This window comes from Elgaria multicarinata, chromosome 3, assembly GCF_023053635.1.
Source record: "Elgaria multicarinata webbii isolate HBS135686 ecotype San Diego chromosome 3, rElgMul1.1.pri, whole genome shotgun sequence".
Classification (NCBI taxonomy): Eukaryota; Metazoa; Chordata; class Lepidosauria; order Squamata; family Anguidae; genus Elgaria; species Elgaria multicarinata.
The window spans coordinates 142,459,050-142,482,922 of NC_086173.1; the positions used below are offsets into that span (position 1 = coordinate 142,459,050).

Below are 23,873 nucleotides of genomic sequence, written 5' to 3' on the forward strand. Positions count from 1 at the left end.
CAGGACTGGTCTGAACGTGATGAACTAAGCTTCAGAAAATTGAAAGGCCCCAACAGCTCCTTCAGATGATCTTGCCAGCCCTTTGAGTATCTTCAAACATGGAAAACTGCTGAGCTGTCAGCAAAGGATGGACCAGCCAGCTTACCTCGGAAGATTCATGTGGGTAACCCCCCATGGTGTAAAATCACCCAGAACGCAAGCAATTAGCCACCTGGGATGGGCCACAAGGCCGGAAGCTCCTCTCTCAGCTCTGAAAAATACTCCAAAGCAGCCACCCAATCGGTAATGGCCGCCCAAGCCCTGTTAGAAATGTGCCAACACTTGGCCTTCAGCTAGCACTGGATCCTTTGGATGAGATTAATTGGCGTTTCAACCTGTCATTATCTCGCTCCATTGCTACAATACACTTCAACACTTGATTAACATCAAGCACCTACTCGTCAGCAGAGCAAAGCAACTGTTGGGCAGGTACTTTGCAGGAAGACATCACGCCTTGCCCTTGTTCACTTGCTTACCCACTCCCTTTATGGAGTGCGGGGGGGGGGCTTGTACAGCCCAGGCTAAAAGGGGAGAATGAACTAACAGACTCTAGTTCTATGGGCAGGTGCCCTTCCCCTCTAGGCTATACCACTGCCATGGGTTCAAAATTCTCTGCCACGGGGCCAATATAAGGCCTCACCCCCAATTATTCTATGCCAGTGGGTAGTAATGGGGGGAGAGGGGGTTGAAAGAGGACACACCCCAATGCAGGCCTAGCAACCCAATTCCTTTGCTTGGTTACTAGGGATTAGGGCTATCAATGGCTACTAATCCTGAAGACTATGTGATACCTCCAGTATCGGAGGCTGCAAGCCTATATACACCAATTGCAGGGCAACATGGGTGGAAGGTTGCTGTTGCACTCATGTCCAGCTTTTGGGTTTGTTATGGGCAGCTGGTTGGCCACTGTAACAAAATGGTGGACTAGGTGGACCCTTGGTCTGATCCAGCATGGCTCGTCTTATGTTGACAGGGAACAAGCACCTGGCCTTTAAAAAAAGGGGTGGCTGTGAATCCCTTATTCCAGAATTGAAAAGCCCCCCCCCCCCCCGGTACTATTATTGCTGGAATTATACCTGGAACCCTTTATATACCAAGCCAAGTAACAAATGCCAAGTTCTACACCTATGAAAAAGAAACTAAAGGCATAGTTACAAGATGGGGGAAACTGGACTCAGCAATACTACAAGTGAGAAGCATATTGGAATGGTTGTAGATCACAAGCTGAATATGAGCCAACAGTGTGATGTGGCTGTAGAAAAAAGCAAAGACTGCATTAATAGAAGTATAGCTTCCAAATCGCACACAACGTACTGGTTTATTTATTTATTTATTACATTTATATACCACCCCATAGTCGAAGCTCTCTGGGCGGTTTACAAAAGTTCCCCTCTATTCAGCACTGGTTAGGCCTCAACTTGAGCAATGCATCTAGTTCTGGGCACCACACTTCAAGAAGGATGCAGACAAGCAAGTGGGGGTTCAGAGGAGGGCAACGAGGATGATCAGGGGTCTGGAAACAAAGCCCTATGAGGAGAGACTGAAAGAACTTGGCATGTTTAGCCTGGGGAAGAGAAGATTGAGGGGAGACATGATAGCACTCTTCAAATACTTGAAAGGTTGTTGCACAGAGGAAGAGCAGGATCTCTTCTCAGTCATCCCAGAGTGCAGGACACGGAATCATGGGCTCAAGTTGCAGGGACACAGATTCAGGCTGGACATCGGGAAAAACTTCCAGATTGTTAGAGCAGTATGACAATGGGAATCAATGACCTAGGGAGGTTGTGGGCTCTCCTACCCTAAAGGCCTTCAAGAGGCAGCTGGACAGCCATCTGTCAGGAAAGCTTTAAGGGGGATTCCTGCATTGAGCAGGGCGTTGGACTCGATGGCCTTATAGGCCACTTCCAACTCTACTATTCTATGATTCTAAGCTGCAGAGCAAAAAGGGGCCCCCTCCAATGTTAGCAGGGAGTGGCGGGCTGTGCATTACCCACCAAGTCTGTGCCCTTCCTGGGGGGAGGGTTCAAACAGCGCAAGCCCCCAGGGGCTAGGTGAAACTGGGCACGAGGCCATGCCAGCCCAGCAACCATATCCAGGGCCTATGCTCATTTATAAGCTGCTCACGTGGGTTCTGACCTCTGTGGGGCCTAGGGAGAAAGGAAAAGTGGCTGGCTGTGAATGGGGCAGGCTGCTGGTAGGGTGGGGAGGCATCGCCACGGCACCCCCAAGTCGCTAGACCCTGGGGCCCTCCCTGGGATTAGATCCATGATCCAAGAGTAAGCATGGGAGGGATGCAGAAAAGACGCTGGGGCTGCATGGGAACAGCCCCTTGAAAGGCTAAATCGTTCCACTGGGCCTGGTTGGACAACTCAGGCCTGAGTCAAAGCTCAAAAGCCAGGGTGAGCAATGAGCGTGTGGGTAGGAGGAAGCGCCGCTCCACTGGAGCCAGCCAGCCAGCAAGCCGTGGGCGCCGATGCCCAACCATGTGACTTGGGTGGGGCAAGCCATGGAGACCTCTTTGAGGCCACAAACCTTGGACCCTGCGAAAAGGGTGCTGTGGCCCAGCTTCGCCCGCCCAAAGGCCTGGGGGTCAAGGCATCACCGTGGGCTAATCCCATGCAAGGAGAACCCCCTCCACCAAAACATAAGTTGTGCCATCAGAGCGTAGCCGCCGTGGATGCAGTCGGGCGTCACTGGCTGGGCTGGCAGGGAAGTGGACGCTTCGCCACTGTCCACACGAGGCGCCGCCAGTCCGCTCGCCACCCAGGGCCGACCGAAGGCCACGAGGCTGAAAGGACAACCTGTGTCTCTGCCCTTCGCCTCTCTCACTGTCCACCAACGCTTCTCCTACTGAAGCTGGAAAGAGAAAAAGGCCAAGCTTTGGTGGGGCTGGTCTTTATAGGCTCTGCCCCGCCCATGCCTCACACTGCCCACATGCGCCTTGCACATGCAGCTTGTTCCCTTCCTTCCCGCCCGCAAAAGCCGCCCCCCGCCCAAGCCATTCCGGCTGGGTGGGAAGCAGACTTCGTAACATCACCTGTTTGTGTCACTGGGGGTCCTGCAAATGCGATTCAAGTATTAAGCCTGACCACAAAGAAATTAAGGCAAGAACTGCATTAGTGTAATGAGAACTAGAAAGGTCACCGCTCGGGTGGCAAAAGCAAGCAGTCCGTATGATTCCCTCTTTATTCAGCTCTGTTCTCCTTTGTTGCTGTAACAATAATCTCTAAACCCTTAATCACCTCCTCTGATATAAAAGTAACGGTGCTGGCAGGTTTTGGAATAAGCTCTGGATTGGATGCAAGGCACTCAGAACAGCCATGGGGTGTGGGACTTCCGGTGACCCAGGTAAATTGGGGGGGGGGGGAGAAGGTTCATACAGCAGAGAACTATCAGACAGGGTGAAAGCAATATGACATCACAGACTTGGCAAGGAATTTATGCTACCATGAGATATTGAAGAGATAGGACAATGTAAAGGAAGGGAAAATTCATGAAAACTAGATATAATTTGGTGTGGGCAAAACTTCTCAGCATTTATTTAGTATTACATTAATTTCCCATTTTCTCTCTCTCGCAAGGCACCCTGATGGCCCTCCTCCTCTCCATTTTATCCTCACAACAAGCCTGTGAGGTAGGCTAGACTGAGTCAGGGACTGGCCCAAAGTCACCCAGTGAACTTCATGGCCAAGTGGGGACTAGAACCCAGATCTCCTGAGTCCCAGTCCAATACCAACCACTGCACTAGCTCTCATGCTTATGATGAGATGAATCTTTGGACTTCAGGTATAGAGCTGGCTCTACCGTTAGACAGAGTGAGGCAACCACTTCAGAAGTGAGATGGTGTGTGTAGAGGGGGAGGGGGGAGTAACAAGGTGTTGGAGGAGAGCTCTATGTGCCACATTGCCTGCCTACCTGTTGCTCCTCAAGCTGGCTTTCCGCTCTTAGATATGGTGGAAGATGCTGTGCTGTCACCACCACTGAAGTAAGTTTCAACTACCAGTCTGGCTGGCTTTTGTACATGGACTGGAAGAGGTGCCATCTTGTCCTTCACCTCAGGCACCAAAGTGTTTTGGGAAGGCTTTCTCTAGATGGAGGCTTGCAGGGAATTACACAATTATTTAATGGTCCTGTTTCTTTTGATCCAAGGAAATATAACAAGCTGCATAGATCACTTGGTTTGATGCAGGGTGGGCTGAATGACTTTTAAAAAAAATCAAAATCCATGTACAGGTAAATGAATGCATGTTCAACAGCACAATATCCCTATTTTCTGCACTAGTAGAGGCCTGGGAATGGATGCAAGGGACATGATGAATTTGTGCTTTATCAGGAGCCCTGCACATCCAAGTAGCTGATGTAATCTGTAGAACCTGGCTAGAAATTAGGGCAGAACTCAATCATACAAAAGAGGAACCGGCGAGGAAATTGAGCGCAAAGATGTAATGTCACGCATATCTGTTTTACTATACAATCACTGGGAAGGGGAAGCACAGGCGTGCCAGATTGGTAGCAAGCATAAATGTCTCCGTTCATCTCATTGTGATCTTTTTGTCAAACGACAGGTTTTGAAACCTATTTTAGGGCTAGATTTAAATTCTTAATTAAATTTGGATGCAAGAACATATTTTTTTTAAAAAATAACAACACACAAACAAACCTGGATGCTGACCTCAAGATGAATCTTTAGTTTTCAGGGCGGATGGAAAGAGTTTGGGTATGAAATGTGGCACCTGGGCTCAAAATGTGAGAACAAGGATTGAGTTTTCAGCCACCCAATGCGAAAACCAAAATCAGAACAGCAGCAACTTCAAACACATGCGAAGTTGTTTGTCCCAATTCTAGTGGTGTATTTGGGGTAATCTGAGCCCTCTTGGGGCAGCTAAATTGGCAGGAAAACTGCCATGCAGGAACAAGTATGAATCAAGCTATTGCCTCATTGCCCTCAATCAACTCCATTCACATGTCAAACTTCCTTTCCAGGACCTCCAGAGAATGAAGACAGGTAAGTTATCATTTAAAAATTGGTGCTTAAAGAACACTTAGCTGATTAATTGCTTAGGTCTTGTTTAAATCTATATAAATGTGGATATTAATAAAAATCGTATTGAAAAGATACATACATCAATCATAGTGAATACCATCTTAGAAGTGGCTTCTCTCTCTACCCTCCCCACAAAACACAGGATAGAATGCCACTGAGTTTGTGTATGTACTCTAAGTAAAAATGTGCTATTGCTTTTATCTGCTAGTCAATCAGTGGCACATTTTGGGTCAGTTCAGACAACATGCTAAGCCATGGTTAGGCCACTAACCATTTCCAGCAAATGGTTAGTGAGCATGTTTAAACCATGGTTATGTAGGCACCATGGTTAGGAATAGTTCACAAGACACGCTAAGTCATGGTTCATACAACACACTAAGCCATAATGTTTAACTCAAAATACTTAACCACTATTTATTTATTTATTTATTTATTTATTACATTTTTATACCGCCCAATAGCCGAAGCTCTCTGGGCGGTTCACCATGGCTTAGTGTGTCATCTGAACAAGGTCTGTATCTAATAAATTTTCAAATCAATTAATTTAACCATTTAATTTACTAATAATTTTAGTCTTAAGCAAAAAAAAGAGTACTTTTGGTGCATTAATTCTATTAATGTTTAAACATCCTCACTTGATTTGCAGCTCACAGAAGCAATCATGCATTAAAATTTTATTCCAAAACAAATTATCACCAGTAGTGCGCGTACGCGCACACACACACACACACACACACAGAGAGAGAGAGAGAGATTTTAAAATGTGAAACGTTTCCAGCATTTGTTGCCACACAGCTAGTGAAAAGGCAGGTGGTAAAGAATAAGATTCAGAAAGCTGTTTCGGGTGTCTACAAGTATTTATGCTGAGGAATCAAAACAAAAGGCGGTAAAACTGGCAGAGGCAACTGGTTATAGGTGACCAGTTCCAGCTGTTAGCAATGTGAGGTATACCGGAAGACTGCCTGTTTCCAAAATCCAATTTGTGACTGACAGATTTGTGTGGGAAGGCTGAAAGATCCTTGATTGCCATAATATCAAGGTGAATGCTGTTGTACTGATAATGTTGAACCAACATCTTGTGAAGTCCCAGCTGGATGACAACAAATGCGGGGCACAGAAATACCCCATCTGTGTGGATAAGGGGGAGTGTCCAGTTAAGATATTTATAAAATTGTGTGTTTGGAATGTAAACATTTACACAGGTGAAACCTGAAGACCTCTTCTAAAAAGATATAAAGAGCACTTGGCTGATATTCAGCATAATGAAACGCATGCTAGGCCTTGGTCCCTTCATATGAGGGAGAACCATACTGGCAGGGCAATTTTAGTGAAGATCTCAGTGCTAGCAGTAAGCCTATATACACCAGTTGCTGGGGAACATGGGCAGGAGGGTGTTATGGCTTGTGCATTCCTGATCAAACATTGGTTGGCCATTGTGTGAACAGCATGCTGGACTAGATGGACCCTTGGTCTGATACAGCAGGGCTCTTCTTGTGTTCTTAGCAGTGGAACGGAGCCTCCAACTGAGAAAAAATAAGGAGGCAGTATTTATTGATACCAGAACTGAAACCTGGTATCCATGTAAAGGATGAGATTAAACAAGCCACAATGTTTATTAATGTGGCTTGATTGGCTGTTGAATGCATTGCTGATTGTTAATCCATATTACCTCACAGAGGTTTGGCCTGTTCTTGTAAGAGGTATTGTAGCAGACTCTTATTTGTGATTAAAGCTGATGTTTTAAACGTAAACGTTTCACATTTTAAAATCTGCTTTATTTTTATATATATTTTTATAAAAATATATTGTTTTGTTTTGGAGTGCTGTATCGCGTGTATTGCATTGCCTGCATATCGGTTGATTAAAATTTCATTTCTCTTTTGGTCCAGGACAGAGAGTGAAGGCAGGTAAGTTATTGTGCAGCTGCAATGAAAGTAGGGTTTCAAATCAAACACCTTTATCCCTTTCAACAGGAACTCCAAAGGCGTGAGATGGTGATAATTTGCTTAAATTTAAAAATTGGCCTTTAGTGAGGGAGTTAACAAAACAGAATTATTTGAAAAGGAGAAACAGTAACACAGGATTTCCCTACTGTTTTGGACTCATGGACATATTTGGGAATTTGAGAAACTGTTGTGGGCCCCATCATAAAATGCCTAATCAGTGGATCGTCACTTTGGCATCTCCCTGACATGGATCTTAGGCTGCGTCAAATTCGGCAAAGACCTTTGTCTATTGCAAACCACAAAGTCTCTTTAATAAGATGTTGTCTAATTTGGCTAATTGCTGGCAGTGCAATACAGCTAATACTTCTTTTAACCATAGGTTTTGACAATGTCCACTAGTTGCTTCTATTTCGGAGGTTATTACTTCTTTTTCACTGGAAATCTTTAATATTCGCTGATGTACACACTCTTTTAAATTATTTACCTACATGGAAATTAACAAATGGTAAGCATAAATGGATTCTATGCCCCCCTTTTGACAGCTAAAAGACTGATATTACTACATTGAAAGAATAGACACTCACCTATAATGCAATAGATTGAGGACCCAACAACACTTTCAATATTTGAATGGGTGGCATATAGACACCACCTTTAACTGGATATTTAGATATTTAGTCCACTTTTGTTGAAGTCTATGGGCAATTATTAGGAAGCTGTATGCCTTTCATTGCTATGAATATATACAAATCCATATATGCATATTAAAATATTTTTTAGGTGTTGCCGGTGCCTGGGGGACTGCACTGGGGACTCCTGTAGTAACAGATAACGGATGATGTTGGTTTAGGTAGAAGCTGCATTTTGTAACAAAAGTGATGAGCTTGAACCAGGAAACTCTCGACAAACCATTCTCCTTTCACCTGAGTCCTCCATTTGCAATATGATTGGATATTGCTACTACTGTTGTAAGGGTAGAAATGGTAACACGGAGCACTTTGAAGAGTCTAACATGGTCTATGAAATGCCAACAATTCTTATTTATTTGATTTAGGTCGCAATGCTATGCATGCTTAGACAGAAAAAAGTCCCACATGACTGGCTGGGTAACACTTGGACTTGTCAGGCTTTTTTCTGTCTAAACATGCATAGGATTTGATTTGTACCATGGTCTTTCTATCAGGAAACATTGCACAAAGCAGCTTACAATCATAAATAAAAGTTGATTAAAACAATAAAACAACTGTGTATTAAAACACAGTTGAGAACACAATAATAATAGAATAAGCTGGATGTTCTCCTGTGCCATTTTATAACAATGTTTTAGGTATCTTTTCCTAGGTCCAGGTTGGTGCTGATGTCCATCAGCACACTGAAATAGTATTAGAATGCATGAGCACAGATATTTTCCATCGACCAACTTCATCTTAATAGACCTAGGGGAAGAGATACAAGGTGTCCATCTTGCTCTACCATTGCTTTTGTTCATGTGTGGACAAATTACACTAAGTGAGCAACTTGTGGCCCTCCAGATGTTTTAACATACATCTCCCTTCAGCCCTGGCCAGCATAGCCAATAGGGAGGGACAATGGAAGTTGTAGGCCAAAACATCTGGAGAGCCACAAATTGCCAACCTCTGGCACAAAGGGAGCAAAACTAGTAGTGTAAGCAGAGATCAGGTATCACAGTTCTTGGCTCTCCCCACTCCTCATACAATCAGTTACAAAATATAACCATATTCTACTCATTTCTATTCTACTTCTATCCTAATTCATGGGGATGTAATAAACCAGTGAGAATGAATGTGTGTGTGCGTGTGTAGTACACAAAAAAGGAATGGATGGAAAGACAAGACTGGAAGTATTACAGGGTAGTGTCTCTCTCCAGTTTGGTTGTCACCTACAAGGTTATGAGGACTTGGTCTCTCTCTGAACTCAACAAAGGCTGCTATTAGCAAGGATCACGTTTTAGCGGAAATTTATCTAATGCATCCCAAGACTGATTAGTCAATTGTTCCTCAGTGGTGGCTGAAGAAATCTCTGAGTCAGAGTGCACAGACCCTATGTTACACTGCTGAAATCACACTGGGTTCCTGTTGATTACACTAACTTTCACTATATTTCTTTATTACTACCAAAAATGAATTGTTTAGGCCACCAACGCAGAGCACTTACATTGGGCAAGGATCAAAGGCTGATATTCAAGAGGAAATCAATAGGTTAGTATCCCCAGCACTTGTATGTATGTTAACCAGCCATTACTTTTGCTATACTACATCATCTCCTTCTGCAATAGGGAGTTAGCGAATGTAAGATTTGAATCTATAGAGGTTATCAATGGAGGAGACCTGGCAATCCAAGGCCAGATGCAACAGAAACTATTTTACGGTGTTGGCTAAATAGGACAAAGCCATAAAAGGGTTGCCTGCAGATCAGGCACTGGCTATCCTTTTCCAGGGAGCTACATCCAACCCAAGGCTGCTTTATGAACTGGGGGGGGGGGGGGCGTTTCTCCTCTATAGCATGCATTTCAATAGAGCCAATACTTGGCTTTTCTGGAGCTCAAAATAACTTTGCTCCAGCAAAACAATGTGTTCTTTGATCATACTGTCTGTTTTTAAAGGATGTATTATAGAGCCAATAAATATGCCTTTCTGTTTTCTATCAGTCTGGAATGAAAGTGATGAGAATGGACAGCTTGATCTTCAAATCCCTGCTGCCTGGAACATTTTTCACCTTTGCTTATACATGAATAAATAAAAGACTTGGTGTTACTTAGGAGATTTGATTTGCCATGACATGCTGATGATTTTCCTCAATCCGTGAATTGTGGATAGTCGTAGTGAAACAACTAAACTTTAAAAAGATGTGTAATCCTCTGCATTTGGGGTGAAATCAATAGAACAAGATATGTGGTTCAAGCAAACTATTCTATAAACTTATCGGCTTAACTTATCCAGTCATGAAATGTCCACTCATACAAGCTGCCCTGCTAAAATATTCACAGAAGATACCCATCCTCTTTTAGGACAGATGTTCCAGGTATGGGATACCGAGAATAATCCTCTGTAGGTTATGACTTGAAGACTAAGTCCTTGTCGGATCAAAGAGATGGCAAAGGACGAAGCTTTTTGATTAAAGCCAGTGTCAACTTAGGCACCAGGGCATGTTGTAACAATGACTTGCATGGTCAAGAGGAAGCAGCATTGCTATAGGAACCTTGGTCAATCTGGCAACGGCATCATCCTGAGGAAGCCTGGCTAATGTTCAGGGGTGCTGGGAGTTACAGGCAACATCTGGAGGGATCGAGGTTGGGGAAGGCTGAGCTATGGCTCCCTAGCATAGAGCAGGGGGAAGAGGGAGGAACAGTGGAGCGCTATATGTATGTATGATTGCATTTATATCCCACCTTTTTTCCTCCAAGAAACCCAAGCCTGCGTACATAATACTCCTCCTCTCCATTTTATCCTCACTACAACAACCCTGTGTGGTGGGTTGGGCTGAGAGTCTGTGACTGGCCCAAAGTCACTCAGTGGGTTTACATAGCCAAGTGGGGACTAGAACCCGGATCTCCTGACTCCCAGTCAGACACTTTAGCCACTGCACCACACTGGCTCTCAATCCTGTGCCTGCAAATGGAGCCAGCCCCTGGGTGTTCAGAAGCAATTTTCACTTGCTCCAGGCAACCAGAAGGTAGTATTGCACTAGCACAATATGCTCTGCTGGGGGACTGGAAAGACACAGCTGAAGTCTAGGAAAGCATATGCAGAATGTAGTACATAACAATATCTCAATCTAAGTGAAACAGGATTATTGCAATGCACTCTACATGAGGCTGCCTTGGTAACAGAATACAGCAGCAAGAGTACTAACTGGAAACAAACATTCTGATCATATTATACTAGTGTTGTATCCTCTTCACTGGCTTCCCATTCATTTCCAGACTTGATTTGATCTGCTGGTTCTAACCTATAAAAAACCCTTCACAAGGCCACCTCTTCCCATACATTGCTAGCCGAGCCTTGAGATCATCCTCATAGCCCTGCCACAGTGATTCATGCTCTGGTAACATCCCAGTCGGATTACTGTAATGTGGGGCTGCCCTTGAAAATGATACGGAAACTTCAACTTGTGCAAAATTCTGGTGTCAGAATTCTGTCAGGTTCTTCTCAATGAAGCCACATTGCACCAATTATTAAAGCATTACCATTGGCTCCCTATTCGCTACCAAGCCCAGTTGAAGATGTTGGCTAATACCTTTAGGGAGCAATCATATGGCCGCCAGACAGCATCTGGAAGGCTATAGGATATTTTGGATTCCTGGATCCAAGGTCAGAGACAGCACTCCAGCTGTGGATCCAGGAATCCTCACCACAACCTCCCTGGATAATTGGTTCCATTGTCGTATTTATTTATTATTTATTTATTTATTTATTTATTTATTTATTTATTTAATTACATTTATATACCGCCCCACAGCCAAAGCTCTCTGGGCGGTTTACGTACTGCTCTTACAATCAGGAAGTTTTTCCTGATGTCCAGCTGGAATCCGGCTTCCTGTAACTTGAGCCCATTATTCCGTGTCCTGCACTCTGGAATGATCGAGAAGAGATCCTGGCCCTCCTCTGTGTGACAACCTTTCAAGTATTTGAGGAGTGCTATCATGTCTCCCCTCAATCTTCTCTTCTCCAGGCTAAACATGCCCAGTTCTTTCAGTCTCTCCTTATGGGGCTTTGTTTCCAGACCCCTGATCATCCTCATTGCCCTCCTCTGAACCCCCTCCAGCTTGTTTGCATCCTTCTTGAAGTGTGGTGCACTTCAAGCAGGAAAACACAAAGTAGAAAGAGTGCAGAATTGCAACTTCTGAAACCCAGAAGCCTGACCCAGAGGGTTTCTAATGGCATCCAACGACACACACTGTGTGCCCATTTTCAATCTCCTCTAGGGCCAGAAGCTTAATGTTGAAACATAGATTCGGAAACGCCATGTCATACCACCTCTTTCCAACATGCTAGCTTCCCAACCGCAAGGAGTTTCACATGATTCCCATCTGTGCAAGGAGCTGCACATTAGAGCATGCATTCCCTGCCTGCAGTCAGAACTGGGATGCTTTCAGAAGGGCTGCACCACGGAAAACCTAGGAAGCAGCCTTATCCTAGGTCAGACTATTTCTCCGTCTAGTCTAGTGGTCTATTCTGGAAGCAGCCCTCCAGGGTCTCAGGCAGAGAGGAACCTTGTCTTTCAGCTACATCCCGAGATCCGTTTAACTGGAAATGCCAGAGACTGAATTCCCAGTCTTTGGCATGCAAAGCAGGTGCTCTTCCAATAAACTCTTGCCCTTCTTCCCCCTGCCCCAAAGTTGCACAGCTTTTGAGAAAGGGAACCTTTTGCATCATGAGCTCTTAGTGGTTCCCATTCTCCGCTCTTACGCATCACTTAAGCTGAATCACCTCTTTTAATCGATAAGCACAGGAAAGGGCTGCGTTGGCTGGTGACAAAAAAAGCACAACACACACACGCACAACGGTAATCAGGAAGGCTAGACATGGCATGTCAGCTTTTATTAGTTGGAAGTGAAGTCAAATCCCAGATCAGATTGAGACCAGCATCTTATATGGCAGATGTTCTCTCCCCATCTTGGGCAATACTATAGTGCAAGAACCGATCCCTCTGCAAATCTGCCCACGCTAGTTGGGGGGGAAAAACAAACCCTAAATACTAGCTGTAAAAACAGGTTAAAATAAGCTTCTCCCCAACAGATAAAAAAGAGAACATCCCACATACTCAATGCAACAGAAAAACATATCAGAACCAATTTGTGGAATTCTCACAGGCAAGACACATTTAAAGCACTTGGAGCCTTGAGGTAGCATCTTTATGCAAAATTAAAGTTACCTTTGTGACTGGAGGAAAGCATTCGTAGCACATCAGTTAAGCTTTAGCCAGGCTCAGCAGATTTGTGTCATGCTCCTAAGAGATTAGGAGCCACTTGCTTTTTCCTGGGCAATCAAGGTCCAACATAGCCCTATAGCCTGTACAGGGAGAAACCACAGGGAAGGCTTCTTCAAATGAAACACGTGGTTGGAGTGAATGGAACATGCTCACCTCACCAGCAGTACTCACAACAAAAGATAATTGGAGCGGGGAGGTGACCCAGAAAAGTTGCATTTTTGGCAAGACTAGTTTGCAAATACATGTCAAGAACAACTGAAAAGGGGATTATTCTTTTTTCCTTTTTCAAAACGGCACTCTCTTGCTATTTGTTTCAGACAGGATTTTGTTTAATACATTTTGTGAAAACTTGTGCTGTGACATTAACAGAAATATCGTAATACTGTAAGCAACTCCCAGCAACCTCCAAAATAACAAGCATAAAATTAAAAAAGGGACAGATGCCACTCTTCTTAGTCACTTTGCTATTGAGTTCTCTTATTAAAACTAAACATCTCCAATGAACATATGCAAACTAGTGGCAGATCTCTTTCCCCCTTAACAAAGAGCGGAACCAGTAGAAGCAAAATTCTTGACAGATGTTCAAATAAGTCATACGGGGTAAGTGAAGCCAAGGTAAAGCAGGGATCCAAAGATGGAGATGAACCACTCTTAGTCAATGTTGCTAGACTCCAGCTGGATTGGGGAGAAGTAGTAAATGTCTACATGATTGCTCTAACTAGCTTCCACTCTAAATATTGCACAACAAATCATTTAATATTACAATACCCAAATCATTTTCACTCTGGAGAAATCCCCAATGGCTCGTTTTAAAAAGTAATGCTGATCTCTTCAGTGCGAGGAGCAATCCACACGACCACAAATTGGACTTGTATTTAAATCCAGCAGACGGGAAAAAAAAGGTCTGTCTGGACTGAATGTACAGGTTGAATTCTCACACAAGTTATCACAGGAATGGCCAGTGAATTGTGCTCATGATAAAGTGATTCATATGGCCAGTTTGCCATCCATAGACATAAAGAGATAAATACAGATTTTGCACAGATTGAAAAGGTAAGGCCAATTTGGGGTTGTGGAAATCAGCCCTTCAACTACCTGCTTTAGAAAAGTAGAGAAAGTTATGTTCAGCAGGAAGTCTATAGATCAGTAACAACTCCTACCATTCCATATCCAGTTCTGCACATGGCTTTCAGCACATCCATTCCTCCATGGCAGAATTCTCACCACAACACCAACAAACAGAACCCCAGCAAGCTTTACTTGAGCTTGGTCTGGTGGAGGAGATGCCATGTTGTGCAACCTTTAAGTACTAAAAAGCAGTATGATATTCGACTGCACCTAATGGACACCCAGAAAAATGCCTCCAGGGTTCCAATGGCCAAGTGCTCAGCAAGGGTTGTACAAACGAGGGGAAATCCTCTACAGACAGGAAATTGTGGCTTGTTTGGCTGAACTGAAATTTGACCCAGGCCTTAGCTAGACCTAAGGTTTATCCCGGGATCGTCCCAGGGTCATCCCTGCCTGCTCCTGGGATCCCCTGTGTGTCATTTAGATGCACAGGGATGACTCTGGGACAATCCCAGGATAAACCTTAGGTTTAGCTAAGGCCCAAGTCTCAAAACAAAATAATGGCTTGAATGCGCCACCCCTGCACAACCAACAAAGGCTGCATAGTGACCTTTTCCCACCCATCTCCTCTTTAATTAGATCCACAGCCCAGGAGAAGTTTACACAAACTGAGAATTGTACAATTAAAAACAATATCTTTGGTGTAAAATTTTAAGAGGATGAAACGTATTTTCTTCTGGGCTTTTGGGACTGTAACAAACCTGTCTCCTATAAGCAGAGAACATATGGTTGAAATTGAGACATTGGAAAAAGACAGAGGATATGTTCACAAGGGTTTTACCTTTTCCAGTGGCATTCATAACACACACAAAAGTAAGGCCCTTTTGCCTTGAAGCTAGTACAGTATCATACCCTGATTCAACAACACAGTACAACTTAAGTCTTAAATTACTAACGTAGGAACAGAAATTGTAGCAAACTCGAAGATGCTAGGACTTGTAAGTTGGATTTTTGGCATTGCCAAAAAGAATGAATTTAGAACGGTGGAATTGCTTCAGGTGTAAATGGTAGAGCCACAATGAGTAAATGTTTGCTTATTCTGTCAGGTGGAAATCCACAATTAGAGAAAAACTATCTGCAAAATAGACATGGTTATAACATGCTGAGAAACACTGATAATGAAACAAGCAACTGACGTTACTACTCATGGGTTCAATACCTTTTCCCCTTTAAGAATGTACTTTCTAATGCTATAAAAAGACCCAGATTTAAGGTCAAATTCTTGCAGAGATAATACTTGGATAAAATTTCATCCAGATGTTACTTTTGGTAAGTAGTGCCATACAAACAGACACTTATTTTTGAAGTGATGCTGGCTTATAGCAGGCATTTTTTAAAAAAATGTCATTGACGGAATCTCTCAAAGAGATCCCTCCAACCATGTTATCAATAATCCAGAGAGTAAATGAGATTTTTTTTCATTTTAGTTTTGTTTTGTTTTTTTAAAAAAACAAAAACATTCACTTTTGAAGTAAAATGCGAATTTTAAAAAAAAGATTTAGCAAATAGACTTGGTAATTGGAAAGTGTTTACCTAATTACATTAAAGAATGTTGTAAAGTATTACAGTTGAAAGGCGCCTCCTTTAGTACATAAATATTCTTTAAGTTACAAAAAAACCCAATTTTTTTTTTAAGAGCATTAAAACTGGTTCTGCCAATGCCATGCGAACTCTAGGAGTATAAAGAATCTCCACAAACAGGAATTTGGGTTATGTTCTACTGTTTCCCAACGGACCACAAATCAGCCCAATTTAAGAAACAGACAACAAACCGTCTGAAGAGAATACGTCTGCAACCCGTGTGGCCACTGAATCCTATGGCGTATTATTCAAATTCACTGCAGCCTTAAATATTTATATATATAAAAAGGTCTATGTTTGCTGTTGCAGATGCTGCTCACAATTCAGTATTGAGCTTCACCATTCATTATTGGCCAGGTAGGTTCCTCTTGAACTCTCAAGGGATAAAGAGTTGCAGTACAGCCATATCCAGCAGATGGCAGGAAAAGCTCAGAACTAGCAGACTCAACTAGCTCTGAAACCTTCCCTTCCCCATTGACAGGACCAAATACTTCAAATCCAAGTACACAATCATTATTAAAAGCTGATTTTGATACTCTCAAGGAGGGGGGGGAGTGTCAAAACGACGACACTGCTAAGGAGGTGGCTGTCCCTGAGTGAAGGAAAAGCCACCTGCTATCCCAAATCACAGATTACAAAGTTCTTTCATTCTTTCTTTCTTTCTTTTTTTAAACAAGAGCAACAAATAGAGGGCTCCACATCTTTCATATCAGGCACTTGAATTGTTGTTGGAGAGACATGCCATTCTGAACCAAACAATGTGAAAAGGAGAATTAAGAGACTCAGCAGTAAGCTAGGTCTAATAATGCAATTTCAGTAGCAAAGGGGAGGCCTGGAGCAAACCTTGACCCCATCCGGCTTTGCTGAGACCTACGTGGGTTCCTAAAAAAAATGCCCAAGAAGACACCAACAGCCACTGTCCCGTAGTGTCCGATTTTCATTTGTGTGGTGCTGCGTTGTTGCTAATAGGAGACTTTTCTCTGTCTTGAGCTGAGAAGGCACAAAGGTGTTCTTGTGCCTAATTGCCTGGGTTTGTCAGGTCCAAGCTCGAACCAAACAATGCCACCAGCTGCTCCTCGTAATGTGTTATATTCCTCTTCATAATGTCCATGCAGGGCCCAAGTAACCGCTCAAATGCTTGCACATCCATAACTGCACAGAAAAACAGAGAGATGTGAAAGGAATGCAGCAGCGTCGATTCCAAGAGAAACAGAAACATGCACAGAGAAACTGCAATAGAACAAGTTACCCGAGGAATCTGGGAGACCTCTTTCCTGGAGCTTTTTAAAGTGATCTTACAGAGTAGCCGCCAGGTTTATGGACTGGGAGGCTATGCTGGCGACAGGGCTGAACAGCCCTTGCCAAACCAGTTTTCTTCCCCCCTACTTCAGTGGCAGCCTTTTTGACAGATAGCACACTTTTGTTTGGTGTCACGATCTATCCTGGCCCAAAGGCTGTTCTAGAATCACTTTTAATGCTGGGTTTCAGCACGTACCCAGCAGAATGAAGGGAAGACCAAGCCAATGAGCACATGTTAGATTAATCAACAAGCTGATGTCCCAACATGTTTCAAATAAAAGCATTTTTTGCTCAGAGAATCCACCTTAACATACCAACGAGGAAAGCAATACTGCGGTTGAATGCAATCTTTCCCAGCCAAGTAAATCGCCATTTACAACCAAGTAAATGGCTAACCAAATTGGAGAGACGCTTTTCTGTGACCAATATGCCAAAATGGAACTTACTACTCAGAAGAGGGGCCATCTCAGAGGGCATGTCTACACCTATGGGTGTAGAGCGCCAGAGAGGGGGCGATCCCGGATTTACCTACTTCCGGGATCATCGCCCTCTGTCTACATGTGGCACGTGATGTTCCGGGAAGACGGAGGACATTGCGCCCGCCGTTTTGTTTATTTCTTTTTATCAAACAAGAGCGTTCCTGCAGAAAGGTAAGTATTTTTTTAAAAATAAAAAAATAGTCCTGCCCCCACACCACCCCCGATGAGCACGGTTCCTGGCTCCTTGTGGTTACTTGCAAGGACGAAAACGGGATGCCTGGCCACACGTCCTGGGACTGCGGGATCATCCTGGGACAGCGGGAAAAGTTGGGATAGAAGGGTAGGGCGATATCCCGGGGAAAGAGAAAGATCATCCCTCCCTGCTCCCGGGATCCCCTGTGCGTCATGTGGACACACAGGGATGATCCCGGGGCAATCCCCAGGATATCCATGCCCAGAGTTGTGCTGCTAAACATGAGGAGTGCTCTCCCAGAGAAACCCACCTGGCCTGCCTTTATGTCTTTTGGACAAAAAGCAAAGGCTTCCTCACTTCCTCAGGCTTTTAAATCTTCCATGGAAATTGTTTTAACACTGAAGCTCTCCTACTGTTGTACTTGTTGCTGACTCCAATTGTTTTTATTATTTTTACCACTACGTTGTAAACTGCCCTAAAAGTGCTTTATAACACTGAAAGTTTATAAAATAAAAAATAAAATTACTGAATACCCACTCAGGCTCTGAAGAAAGTTGGAAGAGACAGACTTCATTTATGTCTCTTCCACACTAGAGTCTCTCTCACACTAGAGGCCTTCAAGAGGCAGCTGGACAAGCATCTGTCAGGCATGCTTTAGGGTGGATTCCTGCATTGAGCAGGGGGTTGGACTCAATGGCCTTGTAGGCCCCTTCCAACTCTGCTATTCTATGATTCTATGGTTCTATGTCTTGGTTTAACATAGGGGAGGGCAACCTGCAATCCTATGAGCATTGTTGGATCCAACGTTCCCAACAACTTGGGACCAGGATACCTGAGAGAGAGCATTCTTCCTTACCCACCTGCCTGATCACTGAGGGCATCTGAGGGCATATTCCTGGTCATTCCACATGGACCTATGGTCCGATCGGAGTCCACCAGTGTCGTCGCCTCCTTCCTATGGAATTCCCTGCCTTTGGAGATCAGGCAGGCACCATAGAATCATAGAACAGCAGAGTTGGAAGGGGCCTACAAGGCCATCGAGTCCAACCCCCTGCTCAATGCAGGAATCCACCCTAAAGCATCCCTGACAGATGGTTGTCCAGCTGCCTCTTGAAGGCCTCTAGTGTGGGAGAGCCCACAACCTCCCTAGGTAGCTGATTCCACCGTCGCACTGCTCTAACAGTCAGGAAGTTTTTCCTGATGTCCAGCCGGAATCTGGCTTCCTTTAACTTGAGCCCGTTATTCCGTGTCCTGCACTCTGGGAGGATCGAGAAGAGATCCTGGCCCTCCTCTGTGTGACAACCTTTTAAGTATTTGAAGAGTGCTATCATGTCTCCCCTCAATCTTCTCTTCTCCAGGCTAAACATGCCCAGTTCTTTCAGTCTCTCTTCATAGGGCTTTGTTTCCAGACCCCTGATCATCCTGGTTGCCCTCCTCTGAACACGCTCCAGCTTGTCTGCGTCCTTCTTGAATTGTGGAGCCCAGAACTGGACGCAATACTCTAGATGAGTATTGTTGAAGAGCACTGGTCCCTGGACTGAGCCCTGCAGCACCCCACTCGTTGCCTCTCCCCAGTTTGAGAAGGTTCCACTGATAAGTACTCTTTGAGTCCAATTCTGTAGCCAACTGTGGATCCACCTAATAGTTGTTCCATCTAGCCCACTTTTAGCTAGTTTGTTAATCAGAATGTCATGTGGTACTTTGTCAAAAGCTTTGCTGAAGTCAAGATATATGACATCCACAGCATTCCCACAGTCCACAAGGGAGGTTATCCTATCAAAAAATGAGATCAAATTAGTCTGACAGGATTTGTTCCTGACAAATCCATGTTGGCTTCTAGTAATCACTGCATAGATTTCAAGGTGTTTACAGATTGACTTCTTTATAATCTGCTCCAGAACTTTCCCAGGGATGGATGTCAGACTGATTGGTCTGTAGTTCCCAGGTTCCTCCTTTTTGCCCTTTTTGAAGATAGGGACAACGTTAGCCCTCCTCCAGTCGTCCGGCACCTCACCCGTCTTCCATGATTTTGCAAAGATAATAGACAAAGGTTCTGAGAGTTCTTCCGCTAGCTCCTTCATTACTCTTGGATGCAGTTCATCGGGCCCTGGAGATTTAAACTCATTCAAGGAAATTAGGTGTTCTTTGACCATTTGTTTATCAATCTCAAACTGCAATCCTGCCCCCTCAACTTCTGCTTCACTTTTTCCAGGGGGGTCATAGACCCGCTTTTGGGAGAAGACCGAGGCAAAGTAGGATTTGAGCACTTCAGCCTTTTCTTTGTCGTCTGTTATCAATTTGCCATCCTCATTAAGCAGTTGACTTAATAATCCTCATTAAGCATCCCTCGCTAATCTCAGCTCATTCACAGCTTTAGCCTTCCTGACGCCGTTTCGGCACTTCTGCGCCACTTGTCTGTACTCTTCTTTTGTAGCCTGGCCTTCCTTCCACTTCCTATATGTATCCCTTTTTGTTTTCAGTTCATCAATAAGCTTTTTGTGGAGCCACATTGGTTTCCTCTGTTGTCTTCTATCTTTTCTCCTTGTTGGAATTGTTTGTAACTGTGCCTTTAAAATTTCATTTTTTAGATACTCCCACCCATCCTGCACTCCTTTTCTCTTTAGGCTCCCTTGCCACGGGACCTTACTTATCATAGTTCTGAGTTTATTAAAATCAGCTTTCCTAAAATCCAGAGTACGTGTATGGCTACGCTCGACTTTTGTCTCCTTCATAATCAAGAATTCAAGTACGACGGTCACTTGAATTCTTGATTATGAAGGAGACAAAAGTCGAGCGTAGCCATACACGTAGCCATACACCAACGTTGTATTGCTCCCGGTGCCTCCTGAAAGCATTGTTGTTTCAGGAAGCTTTCCCTGAATGATCGGCAACGGTTTTATCTGAACTTTGTTCTTTTAAAAATGTAAATTTTAACACTGTGTTTTTATTGTTTTTATTCTCTTATTCTATTTGTTGTTCACTATTCCGAAACCTTTGGATGGGGAGCAGTATCTAAATATTGTAAATAAAATAATAAATAGTAGCCATGCTGGCTGGGGCTGACAGCAGTTGAATTCAAAACAACATCTGGAGAGCCATAGTCTGCTCACCCTTGGTTAAGTATATTTTCTTATTTTCCCGTAAGGAGAATATTTATGCAATGGGAAATTTGGAAAACAGCTTGATAATAAATCCATCCAGCACTCATTGGCTTGCCTTCCTTTCATTCTGCCAGGCAAGTGGTTTTCAAACTGTCCTCCGGGTATTTAGACTTCAGCTCCCTGAGAGAATGGCCAATAGTCAGCAACACTGGGAGCTGAAGTCCAAAACATCTGGAGATCTACTTTCTGCCCAGCCCTGCTCTAGAGAACGCTGGAGTTCCCTGAAAGTCAGTGGACTGATCTTCCTTTGAAAAGTATAGTCACAGGGGAATAATACTGAATACGTTCAAGCCAACGATGCATGATCGATTGAATGAGGGATAGCGAGACAACCTGCCTGGCCAGCTGCCCACATAGACTGACTGGCCCCATTCAGAAGAAACCATGGCTTTAACCACAGTGGATTATTATTATTATTATTATTATTATTATTATTATTATTATTATTACCCACCTCTCCACTTTGATCGAGGCGGGGAACAACAATAAACAATAAAATACATAAAACTGTAAGCCAGAAAGCTGGGCTGTGTTCAGAAGACACCTTAAACCACAGCTTTAACCATGGTGAATAAAGCAAAAAGCCTTATTCACTGTGGCTAAAGCCATGGTTTAAAATGCCTACTGAACACATCCTGGCTTTCTGGCTTCACCACCATAGTTAAAGTTGTGGTTTAAGGTGTCTTCTGAACGGGCCCACTGTGTGCCTTAGAACATGCCCCAAATTCCCTTGCAGAGATTTTGAGGCAAACAAACAGGGGTTTCTTGGTATACAGAGTTCCCTGTAAGGGGAGAGGGAAGGTTGAAAGAGATCCTGCTAGTTTTGCAAACACCTCTGCAGGGGCAGGCCATTGGAGCCTGCCCCTGCAGAGCCTGCATTGTAGCCATTGGAGCAGGGGTGAGCAAGCCTGGGAGTCAGGGGGCTGCATTTCACTGGAGGCTCCACCACTGCTCCACACTGCTGCCAGCATTTGGCAGCACAGCAACGGCAAAAAAGCAGTGATTTGCTTCAATACAAGGTGCACAGGGAGCTCATGACTTGTTTGGAAGCAAAATCAGGCTCCCCGGAGCAAGGGCATGCACACTTCATCCCAGAAAATCTGGCAGGGGAGGGGATACACAAATGGGGGGGGGCATGTGGCCCATGGGCCACAGGTTACACACCTGTGCATTAGAGAAAAGAGTGAGGCTCAAAAGAGCTTTCATGGGAGCTCTCTGTGAACATCCATATACACAGCATATACATAGAGGCAAAGGCTGCAATTGTGTCCTTAAGGTTTTCTTCACAGCAATGTAAGCTAGAAACTTGATTTCTTTCAACTATACTGAAAGCACCAGGTCTCATGAATCCATGGATTTGGGGTCACTTATATGCCCCTAAGTGCAAGCCGCTAACATCCTCACAAAAGAGATTCCTTGCAACTTCCAGTCTCTGGGATAATGGAGGCCCACATTCCAAAAAACCGGCAGCATGTTTAAACCACAAATCCAGAGGAGATTTGTGGAGGTGAAGTTCTCTTCTAAACAGATTTTGTATCCAACTGGAACAGTATGGAGGATGTCAACCAACAGAGCCCCATTCTGATGGTATTTGATCAGAAAAGGCAGACATAAGAACAGAAGGCGCTCTTACCTAAACATTTGACCTCCCCAACCGCATAGGCAGAGGCTGCTCTGGGTTTGTTGGTAACAAGTGCAAGTTCTCCAAAATACTGTCCTTTTTGACACCGAGCAATCTCCACCTCCTGGTTTGCATCCTTGCCTGTGACAGTCTGCATTAGAAACATACCATTTGGAAATGTTATAATGGAAATATAGCATTGCCTGCTTTAAAACAACAACAACAACAACAGACAGACACACACATTTTTTTTAATTTCAACAGGATTTTCGGGAACATGTTTGATGCAGCTATGAACTGTGAATCTGTGTGTTTTTTTTAAAAAAATGTAACAGCGTGTGATTTTAAATTGTTTTTGAAGCGATGTTATTCTTGTTGTTTTATTCTGTGGTATGAGCTGCCCAGGGGAATCTGTAATAGAGTCATGTTAGGAGGAGGAGAAATATATAAAAACAAATAAATAAAAATAGGTTCTCCGAATGGGAAGCACCACTTTCAGAAGCAAGCTTAGGATGGCCCTAACATTCGAAATATTCAGCAATTATCTTGGTCATTTTGCCAACCAATTACAAGGAGGCATTGGTCTCTTAGAAATGTATCTGTAGCAGCAGAATGTGGGAATATGGATTTCAATCATAAGCAATAAGGAAGCTGCTGAGAAAGTAGAAAACTAAAGATATTGCAAATTGCTTGTTTGTTAACTACGATCTGTTACTGCTCTAATAGGAAATCTAAGAACTTTGCTGATTGCCAGGTTATGTGATATAAAACTGACCTAACAGCCCAGTGCAGAAGTAAAAGCAGGAGTGAGCCATGGGCTCATGTGTCCCAGCCCCCTCGTCTCTGCTGCACAAATTTGCTCTCTCTTTTCTTGTTAGCATGGTGAACCGCCCAGAGAGCTTCGGCTGTTGGGCGGTATAAAAATGTAATAAATAAATAAATAAATAAATAAATACACTATCGCACCTGCACCAAATACTACCTACATTTAACTTTTAACAAGAGTTTGGGCCCTAGATTGGAAGGGTTGGCAACCTCCAGTTCACATTAACCATGGCTAGTGCTGGTGCAAAGGCAACAACAGACTTAAAACTGATATGCAAGTGAGGAATTTACACAAGAGGGCACGTAAGAAGAGACGTACTGAATCAGACCGAAGGCCTATCTAGTCCAGCATTCTGGTTCCACAGTGGCTAACCAGACGTCCCAATGGGAAACTCACAAGCAGCACATGGGTGCAACGGCACCTCCCGCTTGGGCTCCCCAGCAACTGGCAATTAAGAGGCATACTGCCTCTGGCTCTGGAGGAAGCATATCGCAATGATGACTAGTAGTCACTGATAGCCTTATCTGCCATAAGTCCCACTTTAAAGCCATCCAAACCGGTGGCTATCACTACATCTTGTAGTAGTGAACTCTGTAGATAAACT

At 43.8% G+C, this 23,873-nt stretch overlaps 1 protein-coding gene across 2 annotated transcripts in view; it reads right to left on the reverse strand.

Moving 5' to 3' along the window:
- Nucleotides 1-12,556: 12,556 nt before the first annotated feature.
- The window catches only part of PRKAR2A (protein kinase cAMP-dependent type II regulatory subunit alpha), a 102,687-nt gene continuing 91,370 nt past the window's right edge, over nucleotides 12,557-23,873 (reverse strand). For both annotated transcript variants that reach the window (XM_063122081.1, XM_063122080.1), the window contains 2 exons: nucleotides 22,456-22,594; nucleotides 12,557-16,842 (listed from right to left, as the gene is read on the reverse strand). In XM_063122081.1, the coding sequence (XP_062978151.1) occupies nucleotides 16,709-16,842; nucleotides 22,456-22,594 (273 nt within the window). In that variant the 3' untranslated portion in view covers nucleotides 12,557-16,708. The remainder of the gene's footprint in view (nucleotides 16,843-22,455; nucleotides 22,595-23,873) is intronic.